General features: G+C 45.8%; 1 protein-coding gene across 9 annotated transcripts in view; it reads left to right on the top strand.

Moving 5' to 3' along the window:
- The window catches only part of CUX1 (cut like homeobox 1), a 342,512-nt gene that overhangs the window by 275,942 nt on the left and 43,024 nt on the right, over window positions 1-23,546 (top strand). For 6 of the 9 annotated variants that reach the window (XM_036226215.1, XM_036226211.1, XM_036226209.1 and 3 more), the window contains 3 exons: window positions 374-1,200; window positions 3,120-3,285; window positions 3,789-3,845. The exons of the other annotated variants lie outside the window; for them this stretch is intronic. In XM_036226215.1, the coding sequence (XP_036082108.1) occupies window positions 374-1,200; window positions 3,120-3,285; window positions 3,789-3,845 (1,050 nt within the window). The remainder of the gene's footprint in view (window positions 1-373; window positions 1,201-3,119; window positions 3,286-3,788; window positions 3,846-23,546) is intronic. 9 annotated transcript variants of the gene reach the window in all.

Below are 23,546 nucleotides of genomic sequence, written 5' to 3'. Positions count from 1 at the left end.
GCATATAAGAATATAATTTTAAAATCATCAGGTAAAGGAATTTTAGGATGGTATGTCACTGAACTTTTGCATACTTCTCCCCTCTTATCATGCTCCGTAATAATAAATCCTTTCTGTTGGTGTGTAATAGAGGTCAGTGGGTCATAAAGCAGTAGTGTTAGTCCTTTTATCACTGCTCAGACAAGATGCACAAGCGTTTCACTGATGGGGAAATGCTGGACAAATAGAGCTGTGCAGTTCTCCCAAGTAAGCTGCATTATGTGGTGGCTCAAGTTAGAATGAAGCGTAGTGAAAGGAGCATGCATGTTCCCTAGCAAAGGAGGCGGGGGGGGCGGTTCAGCCACCATCTCACCTCTGTGTTTGCTCCATGCAGCAGAGCCAGCCCAGCCTTCTTCTGCATCCAGCAGTGGGAACTCCGACGATGCCATCCGCTCCATCCTGCAACAAGCTCGCCGAGAAATGGAGGCCCAACAGGCCACCCTTGACCCTGCCTTAAAACAAACGCCACTGTCGCAGACTGACATTGCTATCCTGACCCCCAAGTTAATATCCACACCGCCTATGTCCTCAGTTTCCAGCTACTCTCCTCTAGCCATCTCCTTGAAGAAGCCCACCTCTGCCGCCGATTCCAGCACCTCCACTCTGCCCAACCCCCCAGCCCTCAAGAAGGAGTCCCAGGATGCACCTGGGCTGGACCTCCAGGGAGCAGCTGACTCTGCACAGGGTGTCCTGCGACATGTAAAGAATGAGCTGGGTCGCAGTGGTGGGTGGAAGGACCACTGGTGGAGCACCGTGCAGCCAGAGAGAAAGAGTAGTGCTCCTTCCGAGGAAACCAAGGTCGAAGAAGCCAGCACTGGGAAAGAAAAAGGTGGTAGCAGCCAGACACGAGCCGAGCGCAGCCAGCTCCAGGGACCCTCCTCATCTGAGTACTGGAAAGAGTGGCCCAGTGCCGAGTCACCATACTCCCAGAGCTCAGAGCTGAGCCTGACTGGAGCCAGCCGCAGCGAGACACCACAGAACAGCCCTCTGCCCTCCCCAATCGTGCCCCTGTCCAAGCCCACCAAGCCCTCCGTCCCTCCACTGACCCCGGAGCAGTATGAGATCTACATGTACCAGGAAGTGGACACCATCGAGCTCACCCGGCAAGTGAAAGAAAAGCTAGCCAAGAACGGCATTTGTCAAAGGATCTTCGGAGAGAAGGTAAGGCATTCAACTTGGGGGCTTGGATTTTCCCATCTCTTTTCATCGCCTAGGACTAATCATTTATCTGGAAGACGTGGCCATCACCCATTGAATCAACCAAAGAGCATAATGGGTCGTCTACTCCCAAAGTTCCCAAAAGCCTGGCTGGTGAATATTTCATTTGCCACATCCTCACTGAGAACCAAGTTTTGGGCTAGGCCCTCTCACCCACTGTGCTTTTTTAGACCACTCAGTCACACCGTGAGGGGGAGGGCAAAATTGCTATTTGACAGCTAAGGAAACTGAGGCTTAAGGAAGTTAACTATTGTTCCAGGCTGGGAGGTAACTGAATTCAGGTCCTGCCTCTGCCGTCAGGTATAGCCCAGAGCCACCTCTGCAGGCTGTTTTGGCCCAAAAAGATCTCATCTGTTCACATAGAGAGATGGCCAATGTGCAGAAGACTCAAAGGCACTCGATAGAAAAAGCTGTGTAAAGCATAACTGTACCTTTCTCGTAACTCAGAAGGCACTTGGATGTTGCCTAGCCAGAGAGGTAAAGCGACTTGCCCAGGAGTGCACAGCTAGAGGTGGCACGCGCAGGGCTGCACAGGGCCCTGAACGCCTTTGTCTCCACACTGTCCTTCCTTGACACAAAAGTACAATGGTTTGCGATGACTTCCCAAACCTTTACTGTTCTTGGCACTTCCTGGTAACGTGATTCTGGATAATGGGGATTTACCAGGCCTATAAAGTATAAGAGAAACATAATACCCCAGGATCATTTTAGATTAAGTAATGAATGCTGAGCACAATGAGAAACACTCCACTCCCCTAAAAGGCAGCCTCCCTGAGCATCACATGGCTGGGTCAGCAGTGGCCTCCAAGGGGCCCCACAAGGGACCTCCCCCAACTCACCTCCTACCCCGCACTGTCCTTTCAGTTCAATGTTTGCGGTATACCATGCTATGAATCCTTGCAATATCTAATTGTGATCTCTTTGTCCTGATTTTGCAAAAGGTGATGGGGGGAATAGAAATGAGGATGAGAATTTAAAGTCCCTTGAAATTTCTAGTTCAGTGTTGTAAAAATATCGTTTGAGAACATTTAAATAGACATTTGTGCTCATGCCTTAAATTTAGCAGAGACTTAATAGCGTTGAACTTGTTTGGCCCGTGAGTGCAGTTTATTCTGGAACTTGAGAACTTTTCAAAAGAGTGATCGGATGCAGCCCCTAAATATCTCTGGGCTGCATCTGTGTCCTGTGGGGGGTGTTTTTGCCCATACATATGTATGGCCATATGTGAGTATAAGAAAACTTGGGTATGTACATGCAACTTGTCGATCGTGTGCAGTGAGTTCTACTCCCAGACTGGCTCCTCATTGCCACCAGCTCACCTCTGGGCCCTCACCATTCAGCAGAATGTGATCAGAGAGAATGAACCTTTCTAAATGCCAGTTTGGCCCAGCTCTAGCAAGGGAGACTGGCTTCTCACATCCCGCTGGCATCCGCTACTTCTGCCTCTAAAGGGGTCCTTGGCCCCAGCACCCCAACCTTTCCTAGTGCCATCAGACAAAGAGGAAGATGGTTTCAATGTTTCTTCTTAGGTTGTCAGGACAACGACCCTATAACCTTGGCAAGATTGAAACCTCACCCCTCCCTTTCCCAGCCGACCTCTCCCTAGAAGCTAAAAGCCGTGACTATAACTGTGGCTCCCCGTGCCAGGTCATCAGCCTTCTGGTCACCTTGAAAAGCTTATTCCCTCACTCCAGGCTGTCACCATCCACCAGGTGCTGGTTTTCTGCTCAGCCCCAGAAGTACTCTGTATATGTCCTCTGTACCTGTCATACCTCCTACGCTGTGTGCACATCACTAAAGCATTTTGCAGCTTCACACTCAACCCTGGGCGCTGATGCCAGTGTCTTTGTCTGCCACTCCAGGTGCTGGGCCTGTCCCAGGGCAGTGTCAGTGACATGCTGTCCCGGCCAAAGCCATGGAGCAAGCTGACCCAGAAAGGCCGTGAACCCTTCATCCGGATGCAGCTCTGGCTAAATGGCGAGCTGGGCCAGGGCGTCCTGCCAGTCCAAGGACAGCAGCAGGGGCCAGGTGAGGGCAGCCCCGAGCTGCTGCAGGGAGGGAGAAGGGGTATCTCTGCGGGGAGGTGGCCAGCCACATGGCACTTGGAGCCAGAGAACTGCCCCACCTTCCTCCACCACCTGTTGCCATGGGGCTGACTTTAGTTTTTAGGCGCGAGAAGATTGTGCCTAGCTAATTTTATAAGCAGCAGAAAATGAATTACCAATTAAGAAAATGCTGTTTATACATAAATATAGGTAAAAGTCAAGTAGCTAAATCAGAGAATCAAGAAGGAAAATCAGCCAGAGGCACAGAGGTGAAAGATATCACAGGCTTCTGCCTGTTCCCTAGTGGGGTCTTAATTCTGCCAGCAGCACTTTGCCTGCCTACTGTGGACCCCCATAAGGAATGGGGGCCCTCCCTTTGGCCTCTGGGGCCTTATGCTGTCTCCCTCTGCTGTGTTTAGTATATTAAGAAGCTTTAAACCCCTGGGCTTTTTTCCTCATTTAATTGTATCCCTTTTTCTCATTTAGTCCTCCATTCTGTGACGTCACTACAGGACCCCCTGCAGCAGGGCTGTGTGAGCTCAGGTAACTAGCTGATTTCTGTTTTGTATGAAGCATTTCCCTGCCCTTTGTGTTTTCCTGTCCTCTGCTTTTGAGCAGGGAGACTCAACGAATCCTTTGTTCCAGATTGGGGAGCTGAAAACATGGTATCTTGTTGGCAAACTGCTTTCCTCATGGTTGTAGTTTCTGATGAGGAGCAAGAATGCCGACAGCTGAGTGCAGAGTTCCTCCAGCATTTCTTTGCTCCTCACTGCATTCTTTCATTAGTCTGTCAGCTTTCATCAATCTGTAAAGCCCTATGTTCAGAGCTGGGGCCCGGGTATGAGTCAGGGACAGATTTTCTGCTCAGGGAGCTTTCATTCCAATAGGGGACAAGGAATGAGCACCCATCACTTTCCCAGTGGGTTCCTCATTGGGGGTAGTCAAGTCCATGTGGAAGACCGTGGGCTGCCTCCAAGAAAGAGGGAAATGGAGGGAGGCAGGGTCGCAGTTCAGGTGTGACTAGATGTAGAGCCAGTGACACTCAGCAGAGTGGGGCTGAAGCTGGAGTTCCAGCCTCGGAGCAGGCGATAGAGGCCTGGAGTGCGGGCCAAGACACCATCTAAGAGCCACGAGGTCCTTGAGGTGACATTTGTACTTTGGGGACCCCTGGGGGCAGCCAGCTGAGCTGGCCCATGTGCCTGTGCTCCTGGATCTCCCCTTTCATGTCCTTCATGGGTTCCTACTTGGGCAGAGCTTTTTTCACCCAGCTTTTAGAAACAGCCAGCATCATGAGCTGTTCCTCTTTTTTTTCTTTCTTTATTTTTCTAAACATCTTGATTAGTCTCCATATCCCATTGATTCATTGAAAACACAAACAAAGCTAAGTGAGGAGCGTGAAGCCCGCCAGCCTGCTGGAAGTTTTACGAGGGAAAACATGTGTAGTGAGAGAACAGCTGGGCGGCAGCGGCCGCTACCGCTGCGAGATGCCAAATCCGTGCACAGATGCAGCCAGAGAGCGCCTTGCTTGGTTGCAGTGAAGTTTCCGGTTAGGTTTTTTTTTTTTTCTGTTTTAGGTGTTCCACTCTGATTTTGACTAAAATGGGGGTCAGAAAGCTTTATCTTGCCCAAGCTGTTGATTTCTTGACTACATATCTGAATGCAGTGGTTGTCCATCTAAAGAAGGGTCAGGTAGACTTCTTTCTCGCTTCGTTCTGGGTCGGTCAATTTAATTAGCAAGTATCAGAGAACTTAAGCAGCACTGGCTCGCATTCAGAGTTCATCAGGAAAATAATGGACATAGTTGTTTGTGCTAGAGTTTCACGGACGTTTGCATGGAAAATCAGGCTTGTCTCTTACTCTGATGGAAAGTTGGCCTCCTCTTAAACTGTCCAAGAGCATTTGCTGCCCCATCTGAGTCAGGACTGAACTTGGCAGAATGTAACTTAACATGTCTTAGATCAAAATCCATTGTTTCTAAATAAAACAGGAAATCTCCTGCAGTTCCAGGTCGGTTATGATCGATGCCAAAACCTCTGTGTCCGAACAAATCTTTGACGAATGGCTTTTTGCTTTTTATTATATAACAAGTAATTGCTACCGAGCTGGAACATTCGTACAACAGTCATATTTCCAACCTCAAAAAAGCACACAGGGCTCCTAAGAGGAATGTAAATGATATTTGTAACATATCAAATTACTTAATAAAATAATGTAAAACTCTTGAGGAATCTGCAGATTGGAGGAGGGAGGAAGGAGGCAGCAGTGGACATCTGGATAGAAGTGAGCTCTGTAGAACTTTTCAGCGGTTTCTGTGAAGCAGCAGCAAACAGGCCTCTCCCAGTGTCATCTCAGCAGGAGAGGAGATGGATTGCAGGTCACTCACCTAACACAGCTGTTGTTGGGCAGCAGTAGGGAAGCCATCAGTAGAAACAATAATATGGTGAGTGGAGAAATAGAGAAAAATATTTCTTGTATGCTAAGAAAATATAAACTTTTAAGTATCATCAGGGTAGCAAAGCAAAAATGTTTCTCTGGATCAAGAAAGACGAGAAAGTGCTTCAAAATGGAAAGAAAGATACTGTACAGTGGCAAGATTGTAGCTGGTAGTTTACCTAGTTTGAAATTTCTTTACTACCAGTGTTATCCTTTCAGTAATGTTTCAGAAAATTAAAATAACTCTTCTTTTTTGTATGTGGAATTTAGATTCAAAAAATCTAATTATTTTATAATGATGAATGTTGGTAAATCATTGGGACGAATGACTATGGGAGACTCTACAATCTTCTTTGACAGCTTAAAAAAATCAATGTCTCTGAGAAAGCATTCAGCATTGCTCCCCCAAAAGCAGGACAGTAAAGCCTCTGGTCCCAGCATTTCCCCAGGATTCTGAGTCCCTGTCCTCACCATGGAATCCTTCCAACAGGCCCTCAGACTCAGACCCAGAAAGATGCTCTGTCCTTGGTGGTGGCTCCATGAGGCCTCTGCCCTTAGGCAGTTCAGCTACAGGAAGGTAATTCCAGCCTTGGGTTGGTTTATTCCTGAATATTGATCAGAAAGAAATACTCAGTGTCTGAGAATCCAGGCCACCAAATTGGCTTTTTGGTCAGTTTAGCCTCCCAGGTGTGGAATGACTTTGAAATACTTGCCTTCTGTCCACAGCCATTCACTGAGAGCTACAGTTTCGCAGCCAAGATCATAGGAACCTAATGCATGGCTCTGTGCTTCGTTACCATGGCGATAAGGTGCCCCTGGAGTGGAGTGGCCTCACTCATCTAAACAGCAAACTGCTGACACAGGAATCTATTTTCCTCACTAAATAATTCTTGTCTGCCTCTTTCTGCCCAGCTCTGTTGCCTCTCGGCGTCTCCATTTTCCTTAATGATTTGTATGTCAAACCTGCTGATCAGTTTTACGATAAGGAGAAACTAAAGTTTTGATTGCATCATCATTTTTTCCTCTTGGTGGATATAACCATTTCTGAATGCTCCTTTGATGATCTGAGTGTTGAGGTGATGGCCTTAGGGCATTAAGGGAAGTTGATGCCATTTTCAGCTAGGGACCTGCGCTTTTTCTTGGAAGCCTTGGGACCTTGAAGAGTAAGGAATCCAGAGGATTTTATGCCAATCATAGGAGTAACTTTTTTAAAAAAGTTTTTGAAGGATAGAACTTTAAATCAGTTACCTGTTCATATCTTTCCTCAGTAGTCTAGTTTTCTACAAACATTTTTGTGCTGGCTTTTCAAGTTCCCAATGTCCAATGTCTTGGGGAGGGGAGGGGTAGTTATAATCAGGGTTGTCTTTAATCTAATATGGCAAACCTATTTGAATATAGAGTTGCAGCTAGTCCTTTGGGGATTGGTTCTCTCAGTCTCCCTTTTGTTTGTCTTCCATCCCAGGTATCATCCATCAGCTGCCTGAGCACTGCTTAGCAATAGCAACGCCCTGGGGAAGAGAAGGAAGCACTTAGAGAAGGGCGGGGCCAAGCCAGACTTGTGTTCCCTGGGGGTGGCCCCATTAGTTTTTTTAAAGAGAAGAAAATTTTGAGCTATAATAAAGGGGTGTGTGTGTAGATACATAGTTAGATATGATCTAGTAAAACATGGAATTTTTTTTCTCTTTCATTCCTTAAAGCTCATTTCATATTCACAGTTCCTTGGTGTGATTAATCTTTTTGCCCCTAGGGAAGGAAGGAGACAAGAGACAACTCTAAAGGAAGAGTAGGGGTAGGGGGAGAAAAGAACAGATTTTCCTGGTTGCCACATTAGTCATTACATACAGAAATCTGATAGAGAAAAGTTGCCCAGTATACTTGGCTTTATTACTTTTTGATATGGGAGCATTGCGTTACTATAGCTAACAAGCATCCATACCAGCTTCAGATGAATTATCGCAAGCTGTACAAGCAGAAGGATGGCCCATTTTCCAATTAATCATAGAATATTCGGCTTTTTCCCAGAGTGTCAGGATCCATGGGTTCCAAGTCTTCTCTGCCCGTGGAGAATTCCATGGCTCCATGCTTCTGTTCTCAAACAGCAGAGTATCAGTTGCCTCTTGAGAAGACAGCTGCTGCAGTCCTTCTCTAACGTGGGTGGTCCCATGGGTGCCCCCTCCCTGACATTATGGCCACAACTCCAGTTAGGGGCAGGCCAGTGTTCCTTTTAATAAGCATCATGACTCTTGCTTTGTGCCTGTGAGATGACCAGCAAAATATGTCCATGATTTTAGTGCTTTGAATTCACTAATTGAATTCTGATGCAGCATCCTTGATTAAGCAATCAGTTCCTCAATTTTAATGACTAAGTCAGGGAGGGGGCATCTCCGTGGACATTAATGGGATAGGGAAGGGCTAGTAGCACCTCCAGAAAATGCCATGTCACTGTCTAAAGCAGGCAAAACCTCATTCAGTGTTGTAGACTAGATTCGATTTGATTTGATGTTTTTTCTTCATGAAAATAAATCAGTGAAAGTAACTAACTGTTGGTTCTCTCCAGAGAGAATTATTCTAACCCTTGTTTCTTTTAAATAGCAAAAGAGATTTGCATATAACTGATTTATACCTAGCCTTAAACAACAGAACAAGACCAGAAGAGAATTCTGGAAAGCCACATGTGAACTAGAAAGTGTCCTCCCTAAGCAGGTGGCCCAGGCTCATCATTTGGCCAGGGGTTCAGCCTTCTGCACACGCTGAATACAATAGCCAGGAAAACTAAGTGCACTTTTATTTTTTTCTTTCTTGGTTATATTAGGGCTTTTTTTTTTTTCTATCTAAGGGAATTCTCTATCTAAGGTCAGAAAGGTTTCTGTGTTCAGACACAACCTACCTTCCCATTTTCTGTCATCTGGTATATGTGGCCACAGGTCTGCAGGTAGGCCCTAGGTGCTGAGGGAGCCCCGAGGAAGGAACTGGGCCAGGAAAGGTAAAAGAATCAAGGAGAAGAACATTCTAGGTAGAGAGCTCTGCAGATACAGATGTTCATTGATGGGGCAGAACATGGCATATTATTTGGAACTTCTAAAAAAAGTAAAAATCTTAAAAGCCCCTATTTCAGAGGCCTGTTATTTTTCTTCTAAAGTGACAGTAGGAAAGTGGATTGTCAATGAATTTTATCTTTTCTTTATGTAGAATACTGTTGCTATTGCTTCCTTATAGCTTGTATAATAAGAAAAGTATACACAGCAAGACAGAGGGAAAGGTCCTTACTCTTTCAAGGTAACCTCTATGACCTGCCCCCATGGCAGCATTGGGCCCAGGATGCTCAGCCTGCTGCATCTCACTCCAGAGCACTCTTTCCATGCTTTGGGAAGCTCCTTCTTGAGAGGAGATGGGTATCCATCATTGATTGGTGGTACAGCCAACAGTAGTCCTCACCAGTCCCATTCTGAAGAGATGACAGGAAAGAAAGAGGCTAGAGACTGAAAGGGGCGTTCAGAGTTCAGTGGCAAAAATCCTCACCTAGGAACTCAACAGCCACGAGGAGCCAGATTTATAATCAGGAAAAAAGCTTCCTTTGCCTGATCAGAGAGGGAACTGGTGAGGGTCTCGACTCAGCGAGCAGTAGCATGGCCTCCAGTGCATAGAGCATGGGCACCACCTCCCACACTGAGATGGACCCAGCAGCTGCTGAATATGCCGTAGGCAAGCTGGACAGTTCAAGAAGTTGTCTAGGGCTGTCGGGTGGGGCTTTGTGAAGCTTAGAAACCCCTCCTAGAGAAGCACAGATGTCCCACGGGGCAGGATGTGTATTAGCGGGCTGTAATGACCTAAAGTCCATATAGGAAACGCTCTTCCTCCCCACATGAAGAAGGACCTTACTCAGACTGAGGGGGGCACAAGGAGTTTGCGAGTCAGGAGGAGAGTGCGCCTTGGAGCCACCCGGGGAGGCCGGGGCCCTCAGCCGAAGCAGAGGTTAGGGAACATCCCCCCAGGGTCTAGGAGGGTCCTTTCTCACCTTGGGTGCAGTGTGGTATCTTGCTCTGCTACCAGTAAGGCGTCTGTCTCTCCGATACCTGCCAAGATGGTCTTTATGTAGAATACTCTTTGTATTTATTTCTAATCAATGTGTTTTATTCAATCTCAGCCTAATCTCAGCTGAGCCAAGGTAAAAAGGGGTTTGGTTGTGCTGCATCTCTCACGTCAGGAGTGATGAGAGGCAGGCTGAGGCCCAGCACGACCAAGTGTGGCCTCAGAGGTGTGCAAGGCAGTGTGTTGGGCAACCGCCACTCAACCTGCAAGCTGTAGGAGATGAGGGTGCACTTCTCAAAAGTTTCTTTGAAAGGTATCTGATCAGAATCACCTCCTTATAGTTCCTGTATGCAGACGCTGCTTCATCCGCTCCCCCAGGCATCCCCAGCATTTGCAGGATTCATGGCGGAAACTGGCCACATGATTCTGAAACAGCCACCATGCAACATTAGCACAGGAGGGCCAAGGGAGTGTGGAGGCCCTTTAATGCCTGTGATGCGGGGGTGGGACAAGGCGAGCCTACCCAGCCTGTCCTCCCCTAGAGCACATGCAGACTTCACACAGGCATCTTGGGTCAGCCACTGAGTGAGACAGCCACTCAATGTTTCATCTCAAAGTAACACCGATCCCTGGTAAAGGCTGCTTTGGACATAAATTAGCCCTCAAAGGTCTTTGTTCCAACAGTGGGATTTGTCAGTGTGCCTCTCCAAAAAAAGAGGAAAGTGTTAGAGTAACACAGAGTAAAAGATTTATTTGACTTTTTTCCTGTTATTTGTGGAGATTTTTCATATAAGTGCACCATGGCTACAAAATGCAAACTATAGAAGGGCTTACACGTGACCTTTTTAAAAATAAGTTACCCTGCCTCTCTCATCTCCCAGCCCCAGTTGCCCACCCCAGAGCAGCCTTGTCCCAGTTTCCTGCACATAGCCTGTGCAGCTAGGCACTGGTTCCACGCAGGAGGGGACATCAGGACTCAAGGCACTGTGCCTTGCTTTTCTCATGTTAGCGCTATATCATGGAGACTTTCCTAAGCCAATACATAAAGAGTTTCTTCCTCTTTTTAAAGCTACAGGGAATTCCTATGTCTGGATACACTGTATTTTATTTAATCAATGACTAGTGAGAGATATTTAGATTGATTTTTTTATCAGCAAATCATAAGAAACTATCTTGCAGTAACAACAAACATGAGCAGCCGTAGAACATGGCACGCTCAGAGCAGACGGCCGTGGCCTTGTCCTGCCTTTGCCACTGAGTAACTGTGTGGCCTTGGGCAAGTGATTTGACCTCTCTGGGTCTCGGCTTCTTCAAGAAAGTAGGAAAAATAAAGTATCTATGTCCAAAGACTGTTGGGAAGTTTAAATGAGTTTGTATATTTTTAAAAAGCCTCCAGAACAGCAGCTGCCACTGCAACCACTCTCATTACATGTCGTTTGTGTGTACACAGATAGCTGTAAAATAATATATCTGTACACACAAAATTTCTGGCTTTAAAACAGAGAAGACGTCCAGACACTCACTCCTTCGGTGGGGTTTCAGGTGCAGACATTGCACCCAGGGCCCACTGAGGAGAGACCTGCATGCAGCTTCCTGAGTCTCGGCTTCTCCTCAGTGCCATCCCTCTTTGGAAGTTGCCCCTCCATCTATCGTTCCTTAAAGTTGACCCAAAATCTTGAGCTGCCAAGAGTAAGACTATAGGTCATCACTCAGGCCATTTGGGGCAAACTGGTACAGAACCAGGCTATCTTCTCTGGATGTGGGAGCGACTCTCGGCACAGGCGAGTGGCAGCACCATCACAATTAAGTTCTCTCAGTCATTTTACCTGGACCCTCCGTGCTGGCAGGCCCTAACTCCCCTTTTAGAGAATGCCCCTACAGGCCCTAGCCACAAGCCTCTGGACATGTCTCCTTTCTTTCCATTTTAGCTTTCCTTGGAAAACAGAATTTACAGTACATTGAGCATTCAGTACAAGAGGCAAAAATAGGTCAGAGGAGCAAATGAGGACTTCAGTTTTCAAGGTTTGGTTCTAGGGAAGGATGAAGAGCTTAAATGCCTAAAAATCCTAAAGTAATTTGAATAAAAGTGATCGGAATAAAATGAGGAAACTGGTGTATTTGCATCATTTGTGTGCCCCACACAGTGCACATCTTTAATCCTTTAGCAGTGAGTGCAAATGATCTCCCCTATCTTACTGATTGAGAAAACCAAGGCTCAGTGATGAGAGGCAATTTGTCCCCAGTCAAGAAGGAGTTGGAAGAAGCCCACATGGTTCTCAGAGGTATCACAGGGCACCCAGATCCAGGCAAGTCTTCACTCAGCCCTGAGGATTTGGTCCCCCTCCGTGGATGAAGGGTTAGTCTTTGGAACTATGCCCAGAGAGAAGTCAAGACCATATTTCAAAACAAGGTACAAAATTTGGTTCAAATTATAAATGAACAAATATCAAAAATCAGATCTAAGACAAAACCAACAGTGAATTAAAAATCAGATACTTCATTTACCCTGGGATGTATCCTGGTGTTCTGGGAAGCCAGGCAGGAGAAGGGGAGAGAACCCAGTACAGATCAGTGGCAGAGTCAGACCCAAATCTATCAAGTTTTGCAACAGAGAGTGTATAACCCATGTGGCCTGTGATGCAGGTCCATGCTGCTTTGAAATCCCTTCCAATCTAAATCCAAGGAAAATACATACGGTGGCCTAAGGTCCTTTCTCTGCTAAAGGATAGCCCTGCCCTTTAGCTTCATGCTCTCTCCCTGCCAATGGGCCCGAGCTTCAACCCCATGCAGACTGGTCCTTGGGCCATGCTCAGGTTCCCCATGAGAAGAGAGGAGGGGGCTTTGAATTGATCAGAGCAGCCAGGAGCCTCCCTCACTGGCCTCATCTTGATTTTGTTTTGTTCTTTGGAACTGGCTTCCTAAATATAGCCAGAGTCTGAATTGGCAGATGTTAGGTTTGTCCTTTATAAGAGGGCCAAAATTAGTCTGTCATTTGGCACCTAAATAAAGCAGCCAAACTGCCTTTGCACCAGCTTTGCAATGAGGAGAGACTGAAGTTGCAGCATTCGTCTGATAAGGAAACTCGGAACCTGGAGCAGCATCTTCGATGCCAGAAGGCTGATGAGAGAGGACACTCGGTCCAGAGGGATGTCCTTCCTCCCAGCTAGACCCTCTCATTCCTGAGTTATGGTCAGTTTTGTTTCATGTGGTTTAAGTACCTCATGAAATTAGAAGAGAGAATCAGTATTCCACAGGAAAAAAAAAAAAAAAAAAAAACAGAACAGCAGTGGTTCCTCTGATTTTTGGAGGAAAAGAACAATCTGTCCAGAGTGCCTGGAGCTGGGTTAGCAGCGGGGCTCCCCAGGGGCAGCAGAAAGATGTTATAATCAATTACCACATCATAACACTGATGTATGATAATTACTGAGTGTTTCTCCTGAGATAGTGCAGCATTTGGCTGGGATGCAGTTCTTTCATGGTCCACTGCCTGATTAATATGCAAATAATAGGCTGATTGCATGATGAATGCATAAAATGAGTTCGCTGATAACGTGAGCATTGAAGCGGGAAGATGATAAATTACTTTTACTGACTGTCCTACATTAAATACCCTTTCTCAACAATTTCATCACAAATTAAGTAAAGCAGTATGGAGAGATTGGGAGGATGTGTAAAATAATGTACCTTAATAGCTTTTCTAATACCATCACAGATGACAAAACATCACTTGGTACTGCTTCGCACAGCCCAGGCCCATGTACGGCCAGATCAGTTCACTCACCTGCCCATTGTTGGGAAGTGAGGAAGCAGCCCACCATGGGCAGTGTGCTCAATGGCTGCAGTCAGCCATGGATTCTCCAAGGAACATTCCATCACAGCATAGGCATCATCACCCGCATGCCAGGTTATTGAGAGGGGACAGACTGCTCTCGGGGCAGACGCTAGAGCCTCTGCACAGATGGACACTTCGAAGCCTGCAGCCTGCCAGGTTTCTGAGAGCTGCTGAGCTGCAGGCCTAGGAGAGGCTCAGGGAAAAAAAACCTATTTAAAACCACCCCTTAGCTCCTCCAGTTCTTAGAAATCTAGGAAAATTAATTCCACTATCAGAATGGCGGTGTGAGCTGCCTGCCAGAGGTGGACAGGTTTGCCTAAAGTCAGAAAGGAACCCTGGAGAAAAAGAGGACACATGTGCACGGGCTCACGCGTGCGCACACACTCAAGCCGTGATTAACCTTTGATTACAGCAAAGCAATTTAACTAAAGGGTTTGTTTTTTCCCATCTCAGTAATATATATTTAGACTGTTTGTATGACATACATTTTCTCTTAATGCACAGGGACACACTGATAAGTGTTCATACACACAGCTGGTTCGGTAATAAGGTTATTGAAGGTAATTTGAAAGCGTTATTTCTAAATCAGTATGGATCTGTAAGAAAGCTGGGAACGAAGTGAGCACTGTGTTCCTGAAGCAGAGCTAACTGTCACTCTGTGTCACGTCTGCAACCTTGCCAGACTGTAAGTTCACTGCAAAAGCTGAATTGTAGTTTGATTTTGAATATTCCCAAACTCTGCTTTTGACATGCATATTTCCTTAAGAGCCTATAAAAGTACACAAGAAAAATAACAAAGCCTGAGGGGAAGCAGATTTACACCTCACCCCATGGATGAGCTCTCTCTTCTCAGACCCAAGGTGGGTCCATAGGGCCATCACCTTGGCAGCTTCCCCTAGGTGCATCTCAACACAGATTTGTTAAGATCATTTTTCTCCAATATACTTTCCCAGTTTGGGGAGAAAACAAGAAAGTGAAAAATAATCCCAAGAATGAGGGAAGCGCCGGGTCGGGTACCGATGGGAGGAGCCAAGCATCCATGACCTCTGATTGACTTTGAAGCAGCAGTCACAGCAGCAAGCATCTCCTGCACCGTGCTGTGTGCCAGGCCAAGGTGACCAGCCGAGATCAGACGGTCCTGAGTCCTCCCTTGGTATACTGACCTCCCTCACCAGACCTCCCGCCAGACTCATGTATTTGTCACCACTTCTGATGCAACACACCCAAAATTGAGCTCAGCCTTTCTCCCCAGAACGGCTCTCCCTCTGGTGTTTCTTGTCTCAGTGAAAGCTTCCCTATCCCCACGGTCACCTAAGCCTGAAGCCTGGCAGCCCACTTTAGTTCTCTCCCTCTTACACCACCCCCTTCCCAAATGCACAGTTTCTATTTCTTAAACACCTCACAGATTTTTCTTTTGTCTATTTCCACACCCGCACTCTGGCCCAGTTCTCTGGTCATCCCTTTATCTACAGTACTGCAGCCGGAACTATCTTTCCAGATTGTGGATCAAGCTGGGGCACTCCCCTGCCTCGACCCCTTCCCTAGGGCTGAAGTCCTACCTTCTCAGTGTGTGATCAGCCCCCCATCTCTTCTTTCCCTCCACCTCAGACCTTGACATACCTCCATGCCCACCCCCAGCCTCACCCTTTAGTGTCATGGTTCTATGAGCACCGACTTCCCCCTGTTCATCCCTGTCCTGTTCCTTGTCATAGGGTATCTGAGACAGTGACTTGCTTTATGATGTCTGCCTGTTTCCTCACTGTGCCCTAACTCCTTACTTCAGCCCTGGCTGGGGGCCAGGGTGTGTGTGGGAGAGATATCATTGCTCTTCCATTTTTTCTTTTTATCCCTTTTTTTAAAGATTTTTATCAAAATATAGCTAACATATCATATTAGTTTCAGGTGTACATCATAGTTATTCAATATATACCTAAAGAAGTGATCACCATTAAGTCCAGCAACCATCTGACACATGCAATGCTATGACAGTATTATCAATTATATTCCCTGCGCCGTACATTACGTCCCCATTATTTGTTTTATAGCTGGAAATTTGAACCTCTTATTCACCTTTACCTTTTTACCCTTTTTAAAAATTTTTCATTTACAGTTGTCATTCAATGTTATATTAGTTTCAGGTGTACAACATAGTGGTTAGACATTTATATAATTTACAAAGTGATCCCCCTAACTCACCTAGTACCCACCTGGCACTGTACATAGTTATTATATTATTGACTATATTCCCTGTGCTGTACTTTACAGCCCCATGACTTTCATAACTACCAATTTGTACTTTTTAATTCCTTCACCTTTTTCACCCTACCTGCCCTCAACGCCTCTCCCATCTGGCAAAAAATCGGCTTGTTCTCTGCATCTGTGAATCTGTTTTGTTCATTTGTTTTGTTCTTTAGATTCCACATATAAATGAGATCATATAGTATTTGTCCTTCTCTGTCTGACTTATTTCACTTAGCTTAATACTTTTCAGGTCCATCCATGTTGTCACAGTTGCTCTTCCATTTTATAGAAGAAACTAGAGCCAACACAGGTGGCATCTACCTTTGCTAAGATAGCAGGTCTCACCCAGCCCCTCTGGCTCCTCCCGAGGTCTTCCCACTAGGCTCACCCCAACCTTTCTCAGGTTACTCCTTTCTGCTATTGAAAAAAGAGTGATTTGCTAGGTTCACTGCGATTTTCGGTGATTTAAGGCAATGCTGAGGCTGGCTAAGGGCCAAGAGTATTGTTAAGTCCGGGGCAAGGAGGGCGGCACCCGCCTGCTTAATGCCACCACCTGTTTGGGAATGGCCCTTTCATTGAGGCAAGACACAACGCACCTGGAGCCTGTGGGAATGGGACCTAGAAGAGTGAGGCCCCACCTTTACATCCTGAGGACATCAGGTACAGGCCCTGGGAGAGAAGGCTGTTCTGTAGAGTGGCCTGCATGGGTGCTTCTGCTATACCTTAGTGTACTGTTAGATTACTTCTGTTTCATTCTCCGTGGGAAATATCTGGTAGCGTGGTAAGAGGGCATGTGGAAAGCTCCTACGTGTCTCTGTGACATTTATTAAAATATCCATGTATTTTGTTTCAAGTTCCTACTTATCAGTCAGAAATACCACTCATGTTCAAAAGCAGAGACCTCCCTGTTTTTATATTGACTGTGTCTAACGGAGATACGTGACTAATCATAGGGTGATAGTCCTCAAGAGGCAATGAGTATCTGCTGTTAGCCTCAGAGACGGGGTTCAGGCCTTGGGGAGCCCATCAGTGCTGCTGCCGCCACCAAGGAAAGCTATGCTGTTTGGAGATGTCGGAACTCGTCAGTGAGAGGGTCTCACAATCCTGGGTGGCATAGGCCTGGCCAGTTTGTGACTAAATTTAGATGGCTGGTTACCTTTGAAGCAGAAAACTTCATCATTTCTAAAGAGACTTTGGCCATAAACCTTCACATAGTGGGTCTTTGGAGAAGAACCATGGGAATATGCGATCAGGTGTCCATGTTTCAGCACAGGTTTAGTGCCTTTCACGATCTCTGCATCTGAACTCAGCTGGGAAGCATTCCAGCCTGGTGGGTATACTGTTGTGGCTTTTGAAGCTATCAGCACTGTCAGCTGGAAAGGCCCTCAAGCTGGGCAGGGTCCTTCAAGGTCACTAGGGCTCCTTTCAGATCGAGGATACCCAGCACTGGGCATTCCAAAACCTTCTGCGCATCCTGGCACCACCATGTCACTTGCAGCTGCCAAGTCTCCTGTCCCTTCTGGCTCCATCATCTCTCCACCTCTGCCCTGCACTTGCTTTCCTCTTGTCCTTGACTTCCTTCCTCATTCGCATTTACATGTGCCAGGCTGGGACCGTGCTGCTCCTCAGCCATGTGTGTTAACCCTCTCCCTACCCCCCAGCCTTTTCCCTCCTCTCTCCCTTCTTTCCATACTTGTCTGTCTTTATAGGCACTTGGAGTTTCCTGGCTTGGCACAGGCTCAAAGCCTAAACTATGGACATAATGAAAAGTGGTGCATCAGACCAGCCGCCAGTTAAACAATGTTTGGGTTCTTGTCAGAATGTCACAGAGTACCCTGTCATTTTGTTTCAGCAACTTGTCCTTCCGAATGCACAGTTCGCCTTATGGCATGCCAGCAGTAAAAATGTCACTTACAATAATTACTTTTTGGTGAAAATGCTTGCTGACTTCCTACCTTCAAGCTATTTTTTACACAGTGGGGAGATAATAAGAAATGACTTTATCCTGACTGCTCAAATGAACACTAAATGGAATTTGGGTTATTATTACTGCAGATAGAGGGCTGGGTATGGAAATTTAAACAGTAGATTGGATAAACTGCAGAGACATTTGTCTCTGAAAATTATGGTGGGTGTGTATTTTCAGTTGGCTTCTATTGAAAACTTAAGGCAGCTGTTGTTTGCCTGCTGTTTTTGGAATATAATATTTTTCATAATCCTTTTATAGTTACTGAATGGCTTGTGTATTTCAGAGGACCTTGAGTCACTGTCTCTTTTTTCTGTATCTTACTAACCAAGCAACTCTTATGTAAGATTTGAAACCTTGCAAAAAAAAAAAAATGAATCCACATGGATCAATTTTTAAATGTAACACCTTCCTATTGCTGTCAAAATTGGATAGATGGACTGTGTACCTGAGCTTTTCAAATAATGCAAATTACCCATTTTCAGTTATCCCGGTCCTGCAGGCTGCAGACTCCCTGAAAGCAAGGTTTGTGTCTAATTTCTCTTATCCTCGCTGCCTAGCAGAGAGCATGACACAGAGTAGGTATTTTAAATGTTTGAATGAGTGTGAATGAATGAAGGGGAGAAGGTAGGCAAGCTATCTTGATACTGCAGTAACTTGCAGATGAAAGATAGAAATGTGTAGGCTTTCTGCTCCTCATCTTGTTTAGATCTTTATTCCATGCCTGTGACCTGGACCAAGTCCCGTTGCCTCTGAGCCTCAGTTTCCCCACTTGGAGGGCAGGGTTTATATTTCTGCTGCAGAACTGTTACGAGAATTGAATGAAACAGTGGGTAAATGCCCTTACCACACTGCCATATCCATACATACTACTAAATGTGTTTTGGTTCCCTTCCCTCATCCCAGTAGTACGTTGGCTTTTTGTGGCTCACTGTCGTGTTTTTGAGGTTTATTCACATTGATATGTGGAGTGTAGAGAAATCATGTCCAATCACTCTATTAATGGCTAGGCAGGTACAGGCACCACTTAATTATACAGGTGGGTTACATAGAATATGTAACATCTGACTAGTTCTTGGCTGTATAACTCTGGGCATTATATCTTATCTCTGTCAGCAGAGAGTAATGTATGTGCCTACTTCACATTATTAGGTCGTCGTGAGAATTGAATAAGTGCATTCCCATGAAGCCTTAGCACAGTGCTTGCAACACAGTGAATGCATAAGAAATGTTAGCTTATGTAGTAGCTGCTATTACAAATGATGATAAAGTAGGATTTCTTAATATGTCTTCCTCCTCAGATGCTCCTCAGATGCACCCTCTCCCAGAATGGCACCTCATGTACCCATTCGCCCAGGCCACAATTTGGGAACCACCCATTTCTTCCCTCTTCCTCAGTCCTCTCGCCACATCTGCTCAGCCCCCAAGTCCTGTTGAAGCTACCTTGTAACCTCTCTCAAACCTATATACTTCTCCCCACCAGCTCCCTGTCCTCTTCTAGGCCACCGTCTACTCTCCCCACATGGCGTTACAGCCTCCTCAGGACCTCCTGACCCCAGCCTTGATACTGGCAAATTCATTCTCTCCACTGAAGCAACAGTGAGCTTATTTTCTTTCTTACTTTTTGATGTCAGGTCTATAATATTTTAAACATAAAACTCTGTAATAATGTAATGAATGCCCATGTGCCTGTCAACTTTAACCTTAACTTTTGGTCATAATTTTTAAAAGAAATAAAATATTAAAGATAGAGCTGAAGCCCTCTCCAAAAGCTTATCCCTCCTAGAAGTCAACTGCTGTCCATCCTAAATTTACTGTCATTCCTATGCATGATTTTACACGTAGTCAGGTCGCCACTACAACATAAAGTATATATATACAAGCTTCCCACCTGCATACAGATGTTACACTCTGCTTCTTTCCATACCCTGCTCTGTGGGCTCACCATTTTGTATGGATGCTGGTACATGTGGCTCCAGTCCTGCCATCCTCACTACTGTTTGTAGCACATAGTATATGAACATGCCACAATCCAGAGACTGGTCCCCTGACAATGGACACTATTTCCAGTTTTTGCTCTTTCAGATAAGGTCTCAGTACACATTCTAGTGCCTGCGTTGCATCCCCAAAAGAGAAGTGATGCCAGATTGAAGGGCTTTTCCCTGGCTCCCCAGTGCAGGAGGCCAATTCAGAGGTCTTGCACTCAGCCCCAGGGGGCCTCTCTTTGCCTCATGTCGCTGCACTAAATTTCATTCATGCCTCAAGCCCACCAGATGTCTGGAACAATCTGCCTTCCTTCCTTTGCCACTCCTACTTCTCTTGACTTATTCCTGTCCATGCCTGTAGTCTACCTGAAATGTCACTCTACTGGAAGGTATCCCTAGGCCACATCAATGCCGCCCCCCCCCCCCAGCTCGCATGCCCCCCATCTGTCTCCCATCAGGACATTTAGGCCCTTAAGCTACTTCTGTTTAATGACCATTGTCCCTGTAGGCACGAGCTCCAACAGGGCAGGGCCACCTCTGCCTATTCACTGCCATGTTCCCAAAGTCCTGACTCAACATACTTAGGGAATGAGTGAAAGAATGAATGGAATAGCACATCTTTATTCATTCTTTCCACCAACACTTTTTTCCTAAGTAAGTGTATATTGAGGTATAATTTATATGAATTTTGGTAATCCAGATATAGATAGTTCCATCCTGCCTTCAGAATTCCTTCATGCCCCTTTGTAATCAACTCCTGCCCCTCACTCCTAGCAACCACTGATCTGTTTTCTGTCCCTAATAGATTTACCTTTTCCAGAATATAATCTAAATCGGGTCCCCAACCCTCGGGCCTCGGACAGGTACCAGTCCGTGGCCTGTTGGGAACTGGGCCGCACAGCAGGAGGTGAGCAGCGGGCAAGCGAGCGAAGCTTCATCTGTATTTGCAGCCACTCCCTAGCGCTAGCATCCCCGCCTCAGCTCCACCTCAGATCATCAGGCATTAGCTTCTCATAGGAGCACCGGCCCCTGGTGCCAAAAATGTTGAGGACCGCTGATAAATGATATCATACAAGATATAGCATTTGAGTTTATCACCAGCGTCTCAGTCTTGTACCAGGAACTGTAGAAGAAATAGGAATAAATCATGAGGAGATTTACAATGAATGTAGGGGACCCTTATATAAAAAAATAACATTTTAACACAAGTTAATAACTGCTCTTTTTTCTAACATCAAATTCAGATTGTGTTTCTTAGCACTAATCATGTGGCAGGTTCATTCCTCACTCAGCCCTGTCTGCATTTTTCAGACAAGGAAACCAGGATGTTTCAAGAAATGAAGAATCACATTCAAGTTAACGTAATGGGCTAGTAGAGGTAGCTCCCACGCCCAAGTTCAGTGCCTTAATGCCAAGCCCAAGACTCCTCTTTTTTTCCTTAATTCTTTTTAAGTGCATGGAACGGAACAAAGCCTGTTCTTTCAAAAAGTATTCTTTTTATCAAAGGGTTCCATTTGATAGTTTGGGGGGTGGGGAGGGACAGGGACAGTAATATTTGTTCTTTTCTGTTGACTTGCCTTTCTTATTCTATGACGGTGGTGAGTCAGACTGGCAAGCACCTGTCCTCTCTGCCCCAAGGGGCCCGGCCGCCTTGCTAGGGGCTGTGGGAGCTTCTTAATAGCTTTGATTTTGTGATGCCAATCCCGCTGCTAGAGCTGTGGTGCTTACTGGAAATAGCTTTCTAAAGAATGACTCTTTCCAACATGATGTTCTGGGTATGTGGATTCCTGGTCCACTTGCTGTTGAATCTGTGCTGATCCAAAAACGTGGCCCTGATTCTGCTTTCTATTACCTGAGACTATGGTGACATCTGTGTGTACATGTGTCTGTCAATGAGTAATTGTACCCCAGGAAGCACACTCAGCTTCGAGTTGTCATATTTTAGACACAGACTCAGAGAGTGGAGGTGAAAATACAGGCTGGCCCGGCACAACTCGAGGTCCACACAGGGTTTTGATCTTGGGGGTTCACATTTGTCTGTAGCTATGGTTGGGAGCACTGGTCATGTGTGGTGAGTGCCTCTGTTCTCTCAGGAGTTTTTCATGGCAAAAATGTATGCAGACAGCTTACTGCGAATTTGTGGAAGAAGGAAATGCACCGCCACTCCAGTTATTTGGGGAGCTCCGCCTCAGCCAGCACCCAGAACAAAACAGAAAGAACACTCAGGCAGCAGCACTGTGCATTTAGCCAGGCAGCCATGATTTTGACCTTGCTGTGGGTTAAAGGACACAAACCTGAGGAGAAATCTGTTTATCATGTGAGGAATTCATGCCATCCTTGACAGTATACAGTGAGCAAGATGGATGATCTGCCAAATTGGTCCCTCGCATGGGTGAATCAGGGCAAATTTACAGTACAATTCCTTTGCTGCTTCAGATACAAAAATAACATTTGCTGGGTTTTATATCCAGTTGTCTGATGACCTGAAGGTGAGCAGAGAGAAGAAATCCGATTTGTAGGATTCATATTGCCTTAAAGATTTATATGGACCATTTCTGCTGTTACATCTGTCTCTCTTACATCTTTCACAAACCATTGTTGTTGTTTAACCTGATTTTCCAGGTTGAGGACACAGGTTTATGCGCTGGTGGAACTCTACCAGTCTAGGACAATAAACAGGTTTATCAGTTGCATTGTATTTGTTCTATTTGGGATTTTGTCTTTCTAGGTATTTATACAAAATATCTCTTGTATTTGGAATACATTTCCCATCCTCTTGGTTCAGAATAGTTTCTTATTCTGGATATAATATGTCCAGCAAAGGCTATTCTGGTTATCTGGTAAATTATAATTCGTTTATTACTCAGTGTTACGTTTCATTTAGCCAGGTACCAAATATTTTTGAGGCCATCCGTGTATGCTGATATACACTGAGTAGCCTGGCTGCATGAGCTGTCATCTCTCTTGGGCCATAGAGCCCATGTAACAATGCCGGGCTTGGCCCCTCACACATGGCACTGTGGAGTCTTACCCTGTGCCGTGCTCAGTAGTGACAGAGGGAGAGAGTGCACCAGGACTCCGAGCCAAAGGTAGATTTTACTTTGTAGGTAGGACTGCAATACTAAGTCACTTTACATTTCCTCCCGGACACAGTGTTTCTTTATATTTGCAGATTAGGAAATGACCAGAGCCTTTATTCCAGACATCCCTAAACTAGAACGGATGTTGGGTTTTACAGAGGCCAGAAGGGAGCACCCACCAACAGCATAGGGTGGCCCCACCAGGCACCTGCAAAAACAGTACAGAGGCCCTTCTTAAGAAAGGAGAGTGTGGAGACCTGACTACCCACATTGACCTCATGTCTCTGGTGTCGGTGACATCGGGCACAGAAAAACAGCTTTCCTTCAGAAGCACCTCCTAGGACTTGGCAGAGAGCGGGGCAGGCATGCCTCTTCTGTTGGTTCCCTCCAGTCTGGGTGCTGTGGAGCTCTCTGGAATCACAGTGAGAACCAGCCCAAGGTCCCGAGACTCAGCCCCTGGGCCACTGGGGGCCAGCAGTGACCCTTAGTTCTCTTTATCAAGGGTCATCACTATCATGACCACACATCATGGGCAGCCCTTATTAAAACAATGGACAAAACGAAATTATGGACAAAGTAAGTATGCAAATCATAATCTAGGCAAAGTACTTCTGAATTATAGAATTAGAAATCATGACAGTAATAGCACATGATTAATATGACATTTTTTTTTAACAA

Source organism: Rousettus aegyptiacus, unplaced genomic scaffold, assembly GCF_014176215.1.
Source record: "Rousettus aegyptiacus isolate mRouAeg1 unplaced genomic scaffold, mRouAeg1.p scaffold_m13_p_8, whole genome shotgun sequence".
NCBI lineage: Eukaryota > Metazoa > Chordata > Mammalia > Chiroptera > Pteropodidae > Rousettus > Rousettus aegyptiacus.
This window is presented reverse-complemented; position numbering and strand designations above follow the sequence as displayed.